Source organism: Protopterus annectens, chromosome 2.part0 (genome assembly GCF_019279795.1).
Source record: "Protopterus annectens isolate FY-2018-M chromosome 2.part0, PAN1.0, whole genome shotgun sequence".
Classification (NCBI taxonomy): domain Eukaryota; kingdom Metazoa; phylum Chordata; order Ceratodontiformes; family Protopteridae; genus Protopterus; species Protopterus annectens.
In genome coordinates, this window is record NC_056728.1 from 392,791,551 (window position 1) to 392,813,335 (window position 21,785).

Genomic DNA, 21,785 nt, shown 5'->3' on the forward strand with positions numbered 1-21,785 from the left:
TGTAAGAGACCCCCTTATTTGTAAGCTCAACTATAGCTTCTTTCCAAACTAGTGGAACAAATCCATCTATTAAAAATATCTGAAACAAATATAGAAAACTGGTTGGCATAAACTCGGAGCTGTAGAGTTCAATGCATTTAGTAACATAGTCTCATTAATTACAAGAGCAGGGCCTTGTTCATAGGGCAGGTTCAGATCATAATCAGTATTAGTATTACTTCTAAAATGAGAACATTTGTCTGCAAAAAGAGATGCTACAAAATTAGGGTCTGACATCATCTCCACATTTTATTCTCTTGAAATGTGAGATTGATTTTTACACTTGTAATTTCTTAATATTTAAACAAAGTATTCTTATTGTCAACTGAATGAGTCAGCATACTTTTTTCATATTTTAATCTATTGTCATGCATCAATTTCCTGAAACTCTGCCTTGCCATAGTATATCTGGCTTTGTTTACCAGATGTGGCCCCCCTTCTAAAGATATCCCAAAAATGGTTCTTCTTTTTTTGTTTTTTTGCAGTTTGCGTCACAATCAAGGGCATTTCCTAACAGTCCTATAACCAACCAGGATGTATTTATGCACTAGATTTTCATATTTGTAAAATATATCCCAGAACTCTGATAAAGATTTGTGTATCAAATGATTTTCTCATTCCTAAGGTTTTAATTAATTTTTAATTCCTATATAATCTCTTTCTTAAACAGAACAAAAGAACCTTTCAATCTCTTTAACTGAGCTTCTAAGAAATGAACAGATGATGAGACTAGTTTAATTCAGGCAATAATCACAACATTCCAGATCAATATCATTCTTCACCCAGACTATATTGAGATGTTTGCCTTCCTAGTTGGTTTGTATGCCACTTGATTATATCCACAATTTCTACTAAATTTTACTAAATGACCCAAAGAGCATTAGCTATTTTTTATTGAAAATTCCCAACCCACAACTACTTCATAGTCACTTAATCTAAATGTGTACAAAGTCTTGATTAACTTCTCCCTTTCTTTTGTCATGTGTGTGTGTGTGTGTGTGTGTGTGGCTCTATAGAACAGGGCACCTTCCGATGAAACTCGAGGCATGGCCAAGATGGGCACTGACTAACAGCAGTTTCTTCCAGCTCTGCCAGTTTTTCATATTTCTGACAGGATTTGAACTTCAAAAACAATCTAAATAGAATTATCTTGACATTTTTCAACTTCTATCAATCCACTTGAGATTTGTTTCAAAAATTACAGTATTTCCTTGAATTTTTCCTGTCAAAGTTGTTCAAACAAATATCTACAACTTCTCTGGCTTAGAGATGAGTCATATTAAGAGCAATTCTTCAGATTCTTCTCTGAAAAACAGAGCTTTCATCTTTGTCAACAACTCTGCAGGAGATGTCATTAAAATTAGACAAAATGGATGCAACAATTGATGTCTTTGAACAGAAATGTTCAAATCAGATGGATTTAATCCATAAAGAATTACAACTTCAGAAATCCCAGATCTCTGACATAGAACATTCTCTCAATGATGTGAATGAGAGACTACAAGAAGGAGAGAATAATAATATTCAATAATATTGAATTTCTCTTAAAACAGAACACTATTCTGCAAAATAAATTAGATGACCTAGAAAATAGGTCTCGGAGGAATAATATATGGATTTTTGGTTTACCAAATAACATGGAAACAATATGGTAAGCTTCTTAACAACTTGATTACCAAATGTCTTGAATCTTCCTGAAGTCCTTTCATTTGGAATTGAAAGAGCACACAGATCCATTATTTAATCTCCAGATAAAATCACTCTCAGATCTGTGATTGTTAAATTTATATCAACTCAAGACAAGGAACTAGTGCTGAAAACTGCATGGTCCAAGTCCCCTATAAAAATAAAGGACAGCACAATTTGTTTTGACAATGATTATTCTTCTGCAGTTATTTCTAAAAGAAAGCTATTTCAACCTCTTATTAAGGTACATCTTTTATTTCCTGCTAGGTAGAATATATTTCTCACTGACGGACTTAAAACTTTTGAGGATCTTGACTCTGCTGTAGCCTTTATAAAAACAAACAAGTTGATAGATAAAACAGAAGAAATGGAATGGACAAGACCTTCATTGAAGAGAATTGCAGAAAATGGATCTTGGAAATCTTCAGAGAAAAAGAAAAGGTTGAAGGACAAATGTATTGTCTCTCTGATATCCAGTTACTTGTAGAATATTCCTCATGATGCCTATGGTTTCTGTTATATGTTTCAGTTGATAATGAAATCTTTCATCCAAAGAGGGGGAAAAAAAAGTAAGTTACTATAATTTTGAGTATCTGACAAAAGGTCTAATGTGGTGGGTAAATGTTTGTTCAAATATGAAGGGAATTAATGGTAATGCTTGCCTGACTGACATTAAGCTAATTATATGATTTAATAGTGTATCAGTTTGTTGTCGTTATTGGCATTGTGTATCTGAGATACACTCTGTGTGCTTTCTGTTTACTAACTTTTTCTTTTTTTTTCTTTTCAATGGTGTGCTTTTTGTTCTGTTGGTTTTGTTTATTTGGCTTTGCTGTCGTTTGAGTGATTGAAGAGCTTTCAGATGGTAAGTGTTTGATTTTGAATGCAGTGTGTGGTGTATGCATGAAACTGTATGGTTGCTATGTTTTTTTCCTGTTATAAGTCATTTACAGGATGAAACTTTTTTTTTTCCTCGTTGATATCTGCAAAATTCTCGCTGAACACAAAAGCTTCACAAGCACCTTAGAATGCAGTCTCGAGCCCTTTTATTGTGAAGCTTACCATCTTCTATGTTCACAAAGCCGCAAGTACAATGGAAAAGACATGAACTTTGACCTGCTGAAGGCAGGAAACTGTTGGAACATTAAAACGCTAGCTACTGTTTGCTGTACAGTGAGACTAATGGTCTTTTTTCTCTTTCCATTTAATGAAACAAAATGGAAAAACAAAGTGTTGTATTTTATGGGAATTTTATAGCAATGATCTTCATGATCAACATTATTATTTCTTTCTCATGAGTTGTGACATGTGGTTAAAAAGTTTGGCGAAGGCATGTTTTATTCAGTGCAACAAGCAAGTCTTATTTTCTCATTTTCAATTAATTATTATTTCAAATAACATTGCATTTGCAGTCTGTCCATTAGTGTTGTTATAGAAGGTGTAGCAATTGTTTTTTTTGAAGTAATTTAAGTTAGTGTTGCAGGGTTTTATAGCAACATTTATCTGAAAATATAAGCATACTGAAAAAAAAAAAAAATCTTATATGACTTGTGGGAGTGTCGAGGTTACATTTTGGAACAACAGCTGTGTTATATATATTTGACATCAATAAAGGTTGTTCCAAAGGGTAAGATTTGAAATTCTTACAATTTAATTTATTGCTAATGCTAATATCTATTCCTGAGTTACAAATTTATTTTTATCCTTTGCAGGTTTATCATTGCATTTCTTTGGAGGGGAGTTGCTTTCTCATTATGTATTACAGAACTGTATTCCTATGGTGTAATAAGTCAATTTCTGTTAATGATGCTTGCATACTTTTATATCTAGGCAACATAACTCCAAAAAATTAACAAACTGAATAGTAAACACCAAAGCGAAAAGCCACCAACTGGATACGAACCAAATTTATTATACAACCAAAACGAACTTCAGTAATTCCATAACAAACAAACAATAAATTGTGTGAACTTCAATATTATATTAATGAACAAACAATAAAATGTAAGTGCTTTCATTTAAGTAATCTTAAACTTCATCAGACACTACTTTAATAACCATCACTTCCTTTTATAACTTCCTGTAAATTCAAAAAAGCCTGCCAAATGACTCTTCAAAGTTGCGCATGCCTAGTAGTAATATATATGGAAACAGAATCTAATAGCTAACAATACATAAAATTCTGTGTAGCTTAATAAATATACTACAATTATGAATCAATGACTAGATTGTAAGTGGGTTAACCCTATTAAAAATATATTATTTTATTATATACCATGAATGTATAAATAAATATATATATTAGAGTAAAGCAAATAGATAAATAAATTAAATTATATTCATGCTTGCCTCCAATAATAATAAATATTTTAAAATAATAATTTAAAATTGTAAAATATTAATACATATATATATATATATATATATATATATATATAAAATTAATAATTTAATAAAAATTAATAACTTAATTAAAAATCTACACATATATTTATAATATAATAAATTATTTTATCTTAATATTTAATTTTCTTTCTATTTAATGCCTTAAGTTTTAAAATTGGGGCTACTGAACTACGTTCATTAATTCCTGGCCACATATCAGCCTGTACTTTTATTTGCCATTGTAATTCTTTTGTTTTAACAATAACCCCCAAGGACGTTTATCATCAACTTCTATATGATCAATTACTGTAAAATAAAACTGATGAGCTATAAATTCATTAATATACTTTACTAAGGCATTATTTGTCTTGTTTTTCTTTATGGAACATTCTCTGTGATAGCATTCTCTCTGTATTTCCTATATAAAATATAAGACAAGAATTACACATTGCTAAATATACTACTGCTTTAGATTTACAATTATATCTACTCTTCAAATAATATTTTTTGTTTCTTAGATGAAAAGCATGTCCTTCTTTAATTTTGAAACACCAATTGCAGGCTCCACATTTCTTCATCCCGTTTTCTATATTTCTGTTTTTTGTTATTATATAAGATTCATTTTTAGTATGTCTTTAAAACTTCTATCTTTTCTGTAGACTATTTTTGGTTTATCACCTAAATATATTTTACATTGTGGATCATCCATAAGCATTGCCCAATTATTAATAAATATTTCTCTTAATAAATAATGTTCTTGAGAAAAAGTAATAATTAGAGCTTTTACAAAATTATCATTTTCAACTTTATTTCTATCATCAATAATTTGGTCATTTATTATATTAAATGTATTATTAATAAACTCTACTAATTCTTATTTACATAAAATAGGCTTAAAATTACCATTTATTCTTTTTTTGGTTACTTCTAATATTAATACATCGACCAATGCTTGTGGATAACATTTATTAATAAACATGTTTCTTAAAAAATCACATCTGGGAGGGTGGCCTAATGGTTAAGGTGTTTGCCTTGCAAGCAAAAGGTTCAGGGTTTGAGTCTCAGAAGGGATAAATGGCTAGGCTTAAAATGGCTCACAAGGGCAGTTAGCTTAGTACTAATCTATGAACCTATGAACCTATTTCAAATTGATGAAAATTAGTGATCATTGGAGTAGCTCTGACTAATTGTCCCTTCACTACGGATTTTTTCTGATGTTCAGGATGAGAACTATTGTAGTGAAGGAGGCTGTTTGAATATGATTCTTTTCTGTGGATAGTTGCAGTATATGTTTCATTTTCAAAACCTTTTGTCAATTGTATATCTAAATAATTAATACTATGTTCATTAATATTCCATGTAAATTAAAAAAATTCTGTAGTCTGATTAATATATATTAAAAATTCATTTAAAATTCCTAAAGTACCATTCCAAATGAGGCAAATATCATCTTGGAAACGATGATAAGATTTAATAAATGAAAAATATTGACTATTAGAAATATATTTTTTATCCCAGAATGCCATAACAAGGTTTGCATATGTGCCTCCACATGGAGAACCCATTGCAATACCTTACCTCTGCAAAAAATATTTTTTATCAAACATTAAATAATTATTATTAAATAGTATTTCCAAAAGTTCTATTATAAGATTAATTAATTCCTGATTAACACGATATTGAACTAATAATTCATTAACCCACTCAAGTCCTATTATTTGTGGTATTACTGTATATAAAATCACATACGTCTATGGTTACTAAAATGTCATTTTTATTAAAATCTGCTTCATTCATGTGTTCTAGAAATGTCCATGAATCTTTACAAATATATTTTTCTTTTTTTATAATCTTTTTCAACTTGTAATTGACATATTTAGCACAAGCTGACGTAATAGAATCTCTCCCATCTACTAATGGTCGCATAGGTGGGTCTTTTATATTTTTGTGTAATTTTGGATTTCCAAAAAATATAGGAATTCTGGGGGTTATAATATTAAGATAATTAAATAAATTTATATCTATACACTTATCTAAATACACATCATATATCTGAGCGTATATTTTTTATATGCTATATTCAATTCATTTATAGATATCTGTTCATATCAGTTTCCAAAATTGAATTTAATTTATTAGTATACAATTCATTACTCATAATAACGGCTCCACCACCTTTATCTGGTTTTATTATTCTAATTTTGTCCTTTTTTAATTTTGTTAGTCTTTTGTTCTTCAGAATTTAATTTTGATGAAGTATTAGTTTCTCTACTAAATTTATCTAAATATTTCAATTGATATTCACAGATTTTTTCATATAATAAAAGTTTTGGATGCAAAGGTGGATTAAAAGTACTACTAAAATTAAATTTACTAGACTCATTATAAATGTTATCATGATATAGTAAAGTGAAATTAATTTTCCTTAAAAATAATGTTATATCTATCATAACGGAAGTGAAGTCAAAAGACCTTGACAGAACAAAAGTGTAGTCTTTAGCTAACAAACTGGCTATATCTTGATTAACTTTGATATCTGAAAAGTTAAAAACTTTGAAATCACCACCTTCATTGACTATAATGTGTTTCAAATCATCAACCATTAATCCATTTATACTACATATATGAGTATCTTGCAAGCTGTTAAATTCATTTAAACTAAACACACAATTATTTTTACAGTCATTGCTCATTATTGTATCATTGCTGGTCATTTGCATTTCATGCACACCATTATGTTGATTTGGATCCAACCAACAATTTAAGTTCTCCACTGTTTGTCTTTGGGCTTCGCTCCTTGAAACCCCGTTGATTGCTGGTTAAAGTAAGGGTTTTTATTTTTCAGTCTTTTGGACCTTCTCAACTCTGGAAACTCTTCTTCATATGTCAAATCAGGTTTTTGCCCAAAGTCTCTATATTGCCCCAAGTCTCTAGATTCATCAGATCTAATGTTCTTATTTGATTTGTTGTTATTAAAAGCATATGGTTTATTTTTTCTTTGCCCTCCTGGAGGTTTCAGATAAGCAATACTATTGGCATACTGATTGAGATCTCTCTCTAATTTATTCATTTTACCAATTTTCAATTTTGTTATCTGTTGCTCAAAGGTATTATATATTCTAAACATCTCATATTGTATATTATCATAAGAGACATCAGTTCTAATGTCTTTATCTAGTCAATCCAAATCAACCATGAGCTGATCGATATCTGTTTGATTATATTTTATCATTAAATTAAGCAATTCTTTTCCACTTTTATCAAACAGTTGCAACAATTCTGTGTGAAATGGAGAATTATAAACCAAACTTGTGAGGAAGCGCCAAAATCACAACCCCTTAGGTATAATATTATGCTTGATGCATTCTCTTAAATATGCGTTCTTCAATTGCAATTTTTTACATTTAAGTAATTTATAGTCATAATCATTTAATTTTGAGTCTAGTGAAGTAGTACTTATACTTGGTCCACCTGAAAAGGCGAATGATGATTCCAGCCATTCATTTAAAACTGGAATTTCATTTATTTTATTATCTTTATTTCTAAAAAAGTGTCCTAAGGCACAAGATGGCTAGTAAACTCTATTATTACCTTGCACTTGTGGTTCGATATTTTGCCACTGATCTTCTGAACCAGTCTAAGGATTACTGTCAATAATCAATTGATTTCCATTTCCTAGGCATGCAGGCGTTAAATTAAAGTTGCAGGCATCATTAGTTGTTCCAACTTGCAAACCCCCATTTGCACTATTGGCATCTGCAGCGTTAAGTCTCTCATATAACCCATTCACTCGCTGGGAAAGCTTTAAAATTAGAGCTGTTAAATTTCCAATCGACCCTTCGGTCCTGTTCGAGACGTCATCCAGATGCACGGCACTTTTGCTACCATTAGTAGATGACATAACTCCAAAAAAATGAACAAACTGAATAGAAAAACACCAAAGCGAAAAGCCACCAACTAGATACGAACCAAATTTATTATACAGCCAAAATGAACTTCAGTAATTCCATAACAAACAAACAATAAATTGTAGGAACTTCAATACTATATTAATGAATAAACAATAACATGTAAGTGCTTTCATTTAAGTAATCTTAAACTTCATCAGACACTACTTTAATAACCATCACTTTCTTTTATAACTTCCTGTAATTTCAAAAAAGCCCGCCAAATGACTTTTCAATTTGCGCATGTCTAGTAGTAATATATATGGAAATAGAATCTAATAGCTAACAATACATTAAGTTCTGTGTAGCTTAATAAATATATTAAAATTATGAATCAATGACTAGATTGTAAGCGGGTTAACCCTATTAAAAAATATATTATTTTATTATATACCATGAATGTATAAATAAATATATATATTAAAGTAAAGCAAATAGATAAATACATTAAATTATATTCATGCTTGCCTCCAATAATAATAAATATTTTAAAATAATCATTTAAAATTGTAAAATATTAATATATATATATATATATATATATATATATATATATATATATATGATATACTAATTAATAATTTAATCAAAAATTAATAACTTCATTAAAAATCTACACATATATTTATAATATAATAAATTATTTTATCTTAATCTTTAATTTTCTTTCTATTTAATGCCTTAAGTTTTAAAATTGGGGCTATTGAACTACGTTCATTAATTCCTGGCCACATATCAGCCTGTACTTTTATTTGCCATTGTAATTCCTTTTGTTCTAACAATAACCCCCAAGGACATTTATCATCAACTTTTATATGATCAATTACTGTAAAATAAAACTGATGATCTATAAATTCATTAATATGTTTTGCTAAGGCATTATTTGTCTTGTTTTTCTTTATGAAATATTCATGTTCATAAATTCTCTGTAATAGCATTTTCTCTGTTATCATTCTCTCTGTTTTTCCTATATAAAATATAGGGCAAGGATTACACATTGCTAAATATACTGCTGCTTTAGATTTACAATTATATCTACTCTTCAAATATTTTTTTTTTGTTTTTATTTATTATTATTTATTTATTTATTGTATTTATTTTACAGTAATTGATAGTAAGAATATATATGTACTTGAATACTTCTAGTCATCTAAAAGTATATAATACTAGTAATTTGATTTCTTAATACAAATGTCAACATTAAAGTGTATTTCTATTAACATCAATGGTCTAAATAATAGCTGCAAAAGAGGAAATTTATATAAATACTTAAACCTTTTCAATTCTAATCTTGTTCTGCTGCAAGAAACACACTTATTGAAAGAGGATATAGGCAGGTTTAATAACATAAAATATACTATACTATCTAGTTCATACCATCAGCAAAAAAGGGAGAGTTGCTATTTTATGGAATAACTCTCTTCCAATCAACAAAATAATAGATACATATAATGATGACAAAGATATGTTGTGTGCTGTTACTTTAGAACTTAACAAAAATGTATATACTGTCATTAATGTTTATTGGATTCCTGGAATAGGTTCCCATACAGTTAAACAACAATTAGTCAGGTAATTTAATTCTCTAAAGGGAATATTATATTTGCAGGGGACTTCAGTTGTATAGTAAATGAGAATGATTCTACTGCTTTTAAGAAAAGGATGATAACATCAACAACTAAAACCTTGACTGAATTTGCTGAATCATTCAATATTAAAGATGTAAAAAAATTTGCAGATTCAAATTCACTTTTTACACATACTTCTCACCAAGGCATGGCACATATTCTAGAACTGACAGAATATATATTTCAAACCAATTAATTAGTAATTTAAATGAAGTTAAAGTCCATTCATGCCCACTGTCTGATCATAATGCAATAACCTTTGATCTCTTTCTACATTCTAGTTATCCTCAAATTAAAATAATACCTGCATATCTGACTAATTCATCTGATTTTAAGGATTTTTTGTTTCTGAAGTTAAATAACACTGAGGACACATCTGTTATGTATGTATGGAATGCCCTGAAGGCATACTTATACAGGAGAATAATTAACTGGTACATCAACAAAAGAAAGTCTTGGGATAAGGAATTAAAATCTCTACAAGAAAAGATTGACAAAGTTAAATTACAGGAACAGACAATTAAATCCAATAATACCAAAGAAATGAATATCTTGAACAATAAATATTTGGAAATATTACATCATAAAACTAAAATATATAAACTTTTCTATTAATCCTAAGTCACTAAAAATTTAGCAATCAAAACTAAGAGATTAATTAAATTGTATCATATTAAAGAAATTTATTCAAGTAAAAAACAGAGGATGGTAACAGACCCATGATATATATTAAAGGAATTTAGAAATTATTTTAGTAAAATTAATCAAAATTCAAATATATCAGACTTGAATCTAGAGGTAAGTGCCTTTGTTAAGAAATATACTAAAAATAAATGATTTGATCAGCAAGTTAAGGCATTAGATAAACCAATCTCATTAATAGAGATCAAAAATCAAATCAATAAGTTAAAGCAAAATAAGGCTCCAGGTAATGATGGAATAATTTCAGAACTATATAAATTACTTCCTAATAAATCACTTCTTATATTACATCAAGCTTTCTCACAATGTCAGAAACAGTTTAATATTCCTCCTTCATGGAAATATACTCTCATCTCCACTATTTTGAAAACAGATAAAGACCCTTCTAAGTGTTCTTCATATAGACCAGTTTCACTTTTGAATGTTGATTATAAACTTATGTCCATATATACCAATAGACTTCAGAAATATCTTCCTGGGCTAGTTGATGAAGATCAGATGGGTTTTGTTGTAAACAGAAATACATTTGACAGTATTAAAAGGGTATTAACTATTATTGATTACAGATCAAAATCTGAAAATAATCTGACCCTAATATCTTTGGACATAAATTGTGCTTTCGATTCAGTCAATTGGGATTGTTTATTTCTTACTTTAGAGGCATATAACTTCTCTGAGAATTTTATTAATCTAATTTCTTACCTATATAGAGGCAGTTGTGCATATATTAAGATTGGCTCTTATTTATCAGAAAATATTCCAGTATATAAAGGAACTATACAGGGCTGTCCCCTTTCTCTCTTATTTACTTTCTTAATGGAACCCTTAGCTAATTATATAAGAATGAATCCAAATATTAAAGATATAGAACTGAATGAAGAAACAACCTCCAAAATACAACTCTTTGCAGATGATGTACTTTTAACTGTTGAGGGAACAAATTCAACTTTACAAGCCACTTTTGGTCTTATAGATCTTTTTCAAAAGACATCAGGTTTAATTTTTAATGATAATAAAACAAACATACTCCCTATAACTTCAGACACTAATCTTTGGAATCAGAAATATATCAAATATTTAGTTAAATCAAAATGCTTAAAATACTTGGACATTACAATAACAGACAATATAGATGATATAGTAAAATTAAATTATAGTAATTGCATTTCTTCTATCAATAATTTAATAATTAAATGGAAGCATTTACTATTTACAATGGATGAAAAACTTTCAATTATTAAAATGATAATTTTACCCAAGATACTTTATATTGTTCAATCTATTTCATTAATGCCTCCAACAACACTAATTAGAGAATTTAATACATTCATTGTGAATTTTTTATGGCAACCAAATAAACCTAGAATATCCCTTACACATCATATGAGAGACTGCTCCTGTGGTGGTATAGGATTACCAGATATACAGAACTCTACGCTATTTCTTCTCTGATTAAGACCTTCTTATTGTTAATAAATGGGGATTATTCAGCCAAATGGAAGACATTTCAAGAAATTCTTTGTTTTGATACAAACGAGAGAACTAGATCAATTAAACTCTTAATAATAAATAATCCTTTTATTTGAATATCTAAAGATTACTTTTTTCTAAATAAACTTCCTAAAAATCTAACTTATTATATAAAACTTTTATTAAATGATTTTAGAAATTATATGTACAAAAATATGATTTACAAAAATTGGATATTTATCTTATTTCCTGTTGCATACACAAAAAATCTAATAGGTATCCTTTTATTGAAAGAAAAAAATCTTAATTTTTGGGTTCAATTCCTATAGGATGATAAATTAATTACTTTAAAATATCTGATAACTAGTTATGACTTGAATGATTCTGCATGGTTACAACTTTAGTCTTATAGACAATTCATAATAGATACAGTTAATTTGATTCCTCAATATTCAAGATTATCAATACCTAACTTAATAAAATATATGTCCTCTTATATGCAACAAAATATGACCCTTGAATGTAAGTTATCAACTATATATATATGGGATAATTAATAAAGGAACAAAAAATATTCCAGATCAGTTCTGGAATTATTTCACTTCAATCAATAAAGACTCACCTACTGATTTAGATAAAAAAGTAATTCTGGAATCGCCTACGCATACTACATCATCACTTACATGGAGAATATATGCTTGGAAATGTATGAACAGAGCTTTTATCACACCCCATAGATTAGGGCTGATTAGTAAAAATGATGCATTGTGTTGAAGATGTAAGTCAGATTCTAAACCTGACTGGTCACATATGTTTTATGACTGTATAATTCTGAGACAATATTGGGAAAAAAATCAATTATCTACTTCAAGCACTCTTTACAGATAGGTTTACATTGACCAAATCTTTGATTTTATTTAGCACTCCAATTCCTAACTGTATTTGGACAATTAAATATTCTCTTTTATGGTCTGTTCTAACAGCAGCTAGAAAAGTAATAACCAGAACCTGGAACTCTGACCATTCTCCTTCTTATGCAGAATTCAAAAATATTCTTACTGAAATTTGATGTTTGGAAATGATGACTATCAAGTCAAGAAATATTAGAACATCCTCTTCATATACCCTGTGGTCCAATTTGAAATATATACTAGATAAAGATTTTTGTGTTGTTTAAAATGATTATTATGATTCTTATATCTGTTATGCTGTATCTTTTAGACACTGATGTAAATACTTTATTTGAATTTGTTCTAGTGTTTGTTTTTGACTGAAGTGTAATTTCCTTGGGAAGCTCTGTAAAAACATTGTTTGGTTATAAACTTTTATAAAAATTGTTTTAACAAAAAAAGAACAGGGCAACCTTCCATAGATGTTTACCCATTTTTATATTACTCTTAGAATTTCATTTTTCAAATCCCTATTAATAGCTGCTGAGAGCAAGCAATCCTTGACATACACTGACACCCCCTTCTTAGAATTCCTATAAGCATGGTGTCCCAGAAAAACAGGCAGGACCATTGGCTGATTAGTATCAGAAAGAAAACATGTTTTGTGATGAAAATAGCATCATATCCTTTGCCCATAGCCCTTGACTCGAGGTCTAACAATGTATTGTTAAGGCTTCCTTCATTGGCCATGAAGCATACTAAACTGTTGTGAACCAAATTAGTTTTTTTTCCCTAATAAGGGCTTCCTAAAAAAAGTTTCACTGATCTACTTATCAGTTAAGAATCTGTTACCATGATGACTCAGGTGCAACCTGCCATAACTAAACAGAAGTTTCCTAAATAACATATCTTTCCACATATGATATATTTCACAGAATACTGCAAACTTAGTCTTCTTAGAAGGTGAATAAATTCCCTAGTTCTGGCCAGTGAAACTTTTATATATTGAGGAGCTGGAATTGTATCACATAATATAAGCCAAAACTCTAATTTATCACCTTAAGTCAGTTTTCTTATTTTAGCACCAGTTAGCAAATAAATTGCAATGCATTGCCCAGCTAATCTAGAAAACAGATTCTTAAGACATTTTAACATACAGGGAGATAGTCTGTAGCTGGGGTAGGCTGTCAGATGTGCAGTAAAAGTAGAATCGGCAGCATACTACATGGGTGATGGTTACTGAGATGAGATTTGTACTATAATAAAAACACAGTTGTCTTTCTTTTAGTTATTTGTAAATGCTTAAGGCAAGAAGCAACAGTTGGGTTCTGGGCTAGAAAGATCAGCAGTTACAGATAGAAGACTGCACTGTGAGTACTTATATAGTTATGACCAGTGAAAAACAAGTACGAAAAAATAATACAAATAATTTTATTCATGCTTTATTAATAGAGTTATCCAGCTGAGTTAGGACCTATTTTCAGTGGATCAAGGGACAAAATCTGAAAACAAAGGCAGTAATAGGTTTACAAAGGTAAATAAAAGTTATGCAAATGCAGTTGTAGTACACAAATTACTCCTGTAATAAAAGTAAAGTGGTATAGTACAGGTCCACTAATAAAATAAAAAAAAAAATCATCACATTAAGGTAACTTATAAAACTGAAATAACATGGACTGATTATGTAAAAAAATGAATAGAAAATAAAAAAATACACTATGCAGATTTACAAAGAATTTGCATGATTGTTACATAGTACCAGATGTGAACTTTCACTCATCAGTACTTTTTTTAAACATACACTTTTGAATACCTCCATGAATTCTACAGGATATTACTTCATTGCTGAATTCAAGTTACAGAATAGCTCATCCACAGGTGCAGTTGAAGACTGTTCCAGATACTCTCTGCATGAACAGAGAATGGTGCATTAACATACTGGTTATTAATCTGAAGTTTTGGGATAAACAGTGCAACTGTGGTACAAAGGCACACCGATGGCTTCTGCCATGAAGGAGTAAGATACACTGTGGTGATGAATGTATGGGAAAGATGCAGGTAAGTCAAAGAGAAGGACTAAGTTGAATCTGTGATAAAAACAGAGCTAGTTTGGGTTTTAGAAGAGACTGGAACAAATGTCCTAAAGGTACAGGAATGTAAATCAGTCCCACTTGTGGTAAACTTGAAAAAAACAAGGTATATTAGGATTGTTGGCACACTTTGCAGTACAGATAGGAGCATGAAGGAAAACAGTTTATGTTTGCCTGTTGAATAGGGTATTTTTGATACAATAATGGGACTCTAGAATATGACTGTACTTTTTTATTGTTAAGGCAATATGAAAATTATAAGTTGGAGAGTTGCCAGGAACAATGCTGAAGTATTTCATGTCATTAACACAGAAAATGTGTTTATTTCATACTGTAGGTATAAAATGATTAGGGAAACACAAGAACAGTATGGATTTTTTTTTTTTTTTTTGCATTTTGAATAAGAATGCATCATTCAGCCAAGAGCTGTTTTTCCTAAGTTCCAATGATGATAAAATTTATTTAGGTAAACAGAGAAGAGGGATCTTCAACATATGGGTGCAAAAAAGAATAATTAAATAGTATTTTACCAAAACCATTTATATTCTGAAAAAAAAATTCAGAAATTCATCAGAATAGGCATGACCTCATGAATTTTGCTTAATCATATCCTACTTCATATCATGGTCTAGTTGATCAATGCACTTTGACTCCTTATGCTATGTGCACCTATGTAAATGTTTGTTGTATCATTTGTTTACTAGTACCAAGCAGTATGGAGTGTATTTTGCATTAAAATATATTGTAAAATTTGGATATTTTATTCCATCTCTAAGCATATTAATCACTGTAATAATCAATGTGCAATAATCATATGGATTAGGTATATTATAGCCTGTCACAATTTATATTCAGGCACTATGACATAACACAAACAAGCTTCTATACATGTGGCCACATATGTGTGAGCTCTCTCACACACACACACACACACACACACACACACACACACACACACACACACACACACACACACACACAGATAAACATACACCCACATGCACACAAGAAACATGCACCCACACAAACTCACACATGCACATATGCTCACAAAAACACTGTTTTTACCACATCCACAAGTACATAGTGACCATATCCACATGCAGCTAAACCCTCACACTCACACACACACACACACACACACACACACACACACACACACACACACATGCATGCACACATATGAATCAACTCACACATATATAATTACACACACACACACACACACACACACACACACACACACACACACACACACACACACACGCACACACTCACACATATGAACCCACTCAGACATACATGCACACACATACACACACACACACGTGTGCATACACACAAACATGTGTGCATAACTATTATAGAAGTTGTTTCCATGCATCTACCTAATCATTGTTCATGGTGATTCGTTATGTTGTATCGATATCCTGTGCAACTTGCAGTGAATTACAACTGATAATTGAATAGTACTGTCTAGAGAAATGCTGAGTAGGAATACTAGCAGTGGACAAGTCAAACATTTCTTACTTGAGTTACTCAAGTCACAGAACCAGCTGCATTAACTGCATGCTTGTCATGTATTCACACATTCTCAAACAAAATTTGTCAGCAGAATTCCATTTTAGAGTGCATTCCTTTGGTTTCTTTTCAATAACACAAAATATTATAATAACAAATAGACTATACTAACAGTCTGTGTCTGCAAATATGATGTTGGGACTTTTGCCTCCAAGTTCCAGTGTCACCCGCTTTAAGTTACTCATTCCAGCAGCTTGCTGGATAAGTTTTCCAACCTGTGACAGAAAAAAAAAATTCAAGATTAGGCCTTCTAATACGGCATATTACTTTTTGTCCAAAAGTCAAACAAACTGTTAAACAGTGTCTTAGCGGAGTGATAAACATGCTTCCATCATTTTATTTAAAACAAACCTAATCTTAGGGATGCTTTCTTTTACCATATGGAATAAGGCAGTACCATGAAATATTTGAAAAACTCATGAAATGAGAAAATACTTTTCCATTCCACTCCTAGAAAGAATGAGTATAGAAACAAAGAGTGTCTGAGTTAAAAATAGCTTTCACAATGAAAACCTGTAATTTATCTTTAGTTCCTATATCACAAAGTGCAAGCTATTAATGGCGTAGACAGAGAAGTATACTTATAAATCTGCATGACTCTAGATAGGATGGAATGACACCTATTACTTACCATTACATAAAGGAAGAGACTAACAGGTGCAGGACAGTGGCTGGCACTATTTTCAGTCTTTTATCTTATTCATACCTAAAGCACTGTTTGTGCTGATTACTTCTTTACTCCTGTTGCCTTAAAAAATCACTGCAATAATTTATGAATTCTGAGCTAATACAACCATTGGTATTTGTTTATTCTGAAGTTCTTGCTGTGCCCTCGCAATATTTGAAATAGGTATGCAGATCTTTAAAGAAATAGCTGCATACAGATACACACACATATATATATATATATATATATATATATATATATATATATATATATATGCACACATGAACATACATAACATGTGTGGGTGCACACACATGTACATTTACACATTTATATACAAAATGACAACTTTTCCCCAATAAAACATTTATATATATAATCAAATTTTAGTTAAAAATTATTTTATGATTGTATTACATGACAGACTGATGAATTTCACCCAGAATTTCTTCCATTTTTGGATATGCTGTTGGTTCTTAAATGATGCACATGTACAGAAAGTTAGACATGTTATTACATGAACATTTGTTGGTCTCTAGTTAAAGCTGCTCCTAAACATAGGCCAGTTAGGCAGCCTCAAAGGCTGCAGTGTTTCTAGGGGTGCTATTTCCATATTTATTTATTTATTTAACTAACTAATTAATTCATTAATTAATTAATTTCAAAGCAAAGAAATTTTTAATTTATTTGCTCCAAAAAATAAACAAACAAATAAATAAGTAAGGTGCCTGTTAAAACAAAACACCCCGGCAGCATGACAGGTGCCTCAACAAGGAGGTGCTTCACTTGATGACCATTCAAGTCATGTGTCACATTTGACTTGAACATTGCAAGACCACAGAGCAGAAATCTCACAATATTCAAGTGTAGGAGCAAAGTTGTACAAAGGACATTATGCAACAAGCATTTTTTGAACAATGAGAAATATAAATCTCAAATGATTGGATTTTACAGATGGACTGTAACGTTTAGCAGTTTACCAGGAAATTATTTTTTATGAGGAACAGGTCAAAAATATGAGACAAAATTAGGGATATTCTGCAGAATTCTAGCCAGCTGAAAGGACTTGTATGATGTGATTGAAAACAGAAGTGGTGAGATAAGTATTATTATTACTTTTACAATGATGCAGGCAGTGATCAACCAGATAGTTTAGCAATTTTTCTAGCTTTGGGATTTGTGTGGATCAACTTGGAATACTTTAATATATGATAACTTGTTTATGTGGAGAAAATGTGAAATAATATTATACAGCTATCAGAAATCATGGCTATAATTGCTAGCTGGGAGCGTTAGGACTGGCTGGATGAAAATAACTGACCTTCTTGTTCGCTCAGTTTAAAAAGGCAGTATCTGGCATTGCAGGATGAGTGTGCATTTGTCAGAAGGACTACTTAAATAGACACCTGATATGCAGAGACACAGTAGATATAATTGGTGAAAATGTCTGTTGAGAAAATGACTGACTGCTGTTGTTTGCCTACCATTCTGTCTTTGAATGACTAATGTGATTTGTATTAAGCACCTTGGATTATTTTAAATTGTGGCAACTGTTTGTTTAGAACAAAGGTAAAATACATTATACAGCTATCCTCTTTTATCACAATCAGATATCTGAAGTACAAATCAAAGTGGTCATAACTGCTTAATTGTCTGCACGAAAGTAATTGATCCTCTTATCACATGCTCAATTTAATGAGTCATCTTTAAAAGCAGCCCTTCTCAGAGGTGGACACATAAGGCTGCTGCAGATTGTGGGGAGGCTGGGGAGAGTATTATTATTATTTTAAATGTCTTCCCAAAACTCAAGATGTCACTATATCTTGTTGATAGTGTGGCAAATATTTCTTTAACTTTCCTCAGAAACTTCAGAAGGGTGCACAGAGGGTCACCATATCTTGTACAGCAGCAGTGTACTGTCTAGAAGAAAACAGATGCATATACAGGTGGCTAACTTTTAAGAAAGGGTGAAGAAGCATGCTATTTGTAGATGTCTGAGAGCAAATATGTTATGTTTCATTTGTGTTTTCATTTTTATGCCATTTTGACATTAGAGGGGGTTGCTATAGGTTGCTGTCTTTTGGGGGTGACAGGCATTTGTGTATACATATAACATCAGCAACCTGAAATACAACTGTGGCTATTTGTGCCTTGATTTTCACCCCAATTTAACATCACATGAGGATACACAGAGAGTGACTGTGTTTTTTATTTTTTGGGTGGGGTTGGGAAGTAGGTACTATTTCTAGTTTGAGTTTATTTATCTTCACAAGCATTTGTCTTCTCAGTTTATTGTGAACTGCTATTTGGTCTGCTTTGAGTAGTAAGCCTTGGCTACAATTTATTTCTTCCTTGAAAGAAAAGAGTGAGATTGAATTTATTTCCATATGCATGATTTTTTCAAGACATCACTGCATCAAAATGCTGGTAAAAGGCTCTAAATGCACCTCAGAGAATTTGTAACACCATGGCTTCTCTGTGCCTAGTGGCCTCCAGACCGACAACTTAATTTAATTATTACAGTATGGTCTTACTAAGTTAGGGTGTGTTGAAAGGATACAGGAAAAAGCAAAGTTGAAGAGTAAGCCTGAATTTTTTTCCTTAATCACGAGTTTCATTCAAGCCACTGTTAGATGAGAATGTTTTTTAAAATAACTATAAAATGTACCTCAGAGTATCTAGAACCTTAATGGCTTGAAGTAGTTATTGCCATAGTAGCTATTGCATTTTAGTCTTGGTCAGTTATGATGAAGGAAAAAACAAAGTACAAGAATAAAACTGACTCTTTTCTTTAATCATAATTTTCATTCAGGCCATCATTAGATGGAAAATGTTGTTTGAGAAAAAAGATGTATCTTAGAGCATCTAGGACCCCACAGCATTGAAGGGGATCCTGTGGTCCCCAGACATCTTGGCTTAATGCAGTTGTTTCCTTCACAACTATCAGAGTGAAATCTGCCCTAGTTAGACCATGTTGAACGAAAGAATAAATGCAGCAAAAAAAAAAAAAAGAAAAGTAAACTAAACCGTGGGGGAAAAAGAAACAAAATAAATTTGGATGGTGTGCATACTTCAGGGTGGAGAATAATGGGACAGGTCATTGGGTGATATGTGTGGGGAGCAATGGGGGGAGGCACATGGAACCTTTTGCCTAAGAAGAGAGTTCACCTAAGGATGGTCCAGGCTCTAGTGCCGTAACAAACTGCACTAGAGACAGGCTGTGCATAAAGAAAGGCCCGTTGCTTAGTATTTTGAGTTTGCATAACTACAAGCTAAAAGACAGAAAGGTGTATCTTTAAGAAATGACACTGAAATATGATGTCCCAGAGCAAATACAAAAGGAAGCTCTGTTTTGATTTTTGCAGACATTCTGGTGAAAATTGAGAAATAATCAATCCATTAGCCCAGTTTTATGATTTTTATGAAAAAAATAAAATAAACACTTCTGAATATAACACTAGTGAATAAATGTTTAACACAATCCCCTTCCTCTTGCTGATTTTATAACATTTATTAATTGAATACATTTGCTGGTACGAGGACTCTTTACTGGTATGTCCCAGAACTCAAAAGCATTTTACAGAGTAATACCAGTAATGTAAAACAAACAATATTATGTTGGCTCACCAGTGGTTAAATGTTAAATCTACTTCAGTTTCTTTAAGTAAATGTGTTTTATTTTCCTTAAAAAACATATGTGTATCTCTTCTTGTATTAAACCAGACTTGCTGCACCTTGAAGAGAGGTTAAGGATAAATGGCATGACAGTTACAAACTGATGATCATAGCAAATGCATAAAAGTAATTCGTAGTTCTGACCTCCCAAATAGAAGGAATGTGCTGAATCTTAAACATGCATACAAAGCCACCCATTTTTGCACAGGAGAACCATTACCTCTGTAGATCCTGTGAATGCCACTTTGTCAATCTCCATATGGTTAGCAATTGCAGCGCCAGCTGTTGAGCCATATCCGGGCACAATGTTCACCACCCCAGGAGGAAATCCTGCCTAAAAAGATATTGTTAATTAGGAGATCATTGCCATCAACATTATCATTAGCATCACAGAGACATCAGTGGATATTATAACACTGCAGCAGTGAGTTACTCTTAGGTCACCAATAGATAAAGTACAGGATTTTTGTATGACTCTGATTATGTTTCCACTTACTTTTTTTTTTCTTTTTTTTTCTATTAAAGCTGTGTGCAATCAGCCATGTCCTGGTCCTCCATTCCAAGATGCTCTAAAGTCAACTAGCTAACCCTTCACAGAACGTACTGTACAAATATGGAATATTTTAGTGTAAGTTTCCAGGGAATGAACATAGAAATCATGGCAGCCTGGTATGGCATTATCCTAACAGCTGCAGATGTTTTTTTTTTACTAATCCCTATCCAGTGTCACCCCGAGTACCCAGTGGGCATTATGTAATGCATGCACTATTCCATTGTCTTCAGTGAGCAGTGGTACAACTAATCTGAACCCCCCTTTTCTTTTTGCAGTTAAAATTCCACTCAGTCCCTTCCCTCTCCTTAGTTAATTCCTCAGGGATAAAGATCATTAACTGAACCCTTTCCACTTAGGTCACATTCATAGCACCATCTCTCTGCAGCATAGAGCCAGTCCATTTAAATGTCTCTAATTTTCAAAAGTACCAGTAAATGGGCATTTACACTTCAGTTATTTACACAAAGATCAG

At 31.3% G+C, this 21,785-nt stretch overlaps 1 protein-coding gene across 1 annotated transcript in view; it reads right to left on the reverse strand.

Moving 5' to 3' along the window:
* ALDH1A1 (aldehyde dehydrogenase 1 family member A1) overlaps positions 1 to 21,785 on the reverse strand; it is a 646,119-nt gene that overhangs the window by 205,702 nt on the left and 418,632 nt on the right. The window contains exons 7-8 of the mRNA XM_044060830.1: positions 20,981 to 21,094; positions 16,531 to 16,633 (exon numbers count right to left, since the gene is read on the reverse strand). Coding sequence (XP_043916765.1) covers positions 16,531 to 16,633; positions 20,981 to 21,094 — 217 coding nt within the window. The remainder of the gene's footprint in view (positions 1 to 16,530; positions 16,634 to 20,980; positions 21,095 to 21,785) is intronic.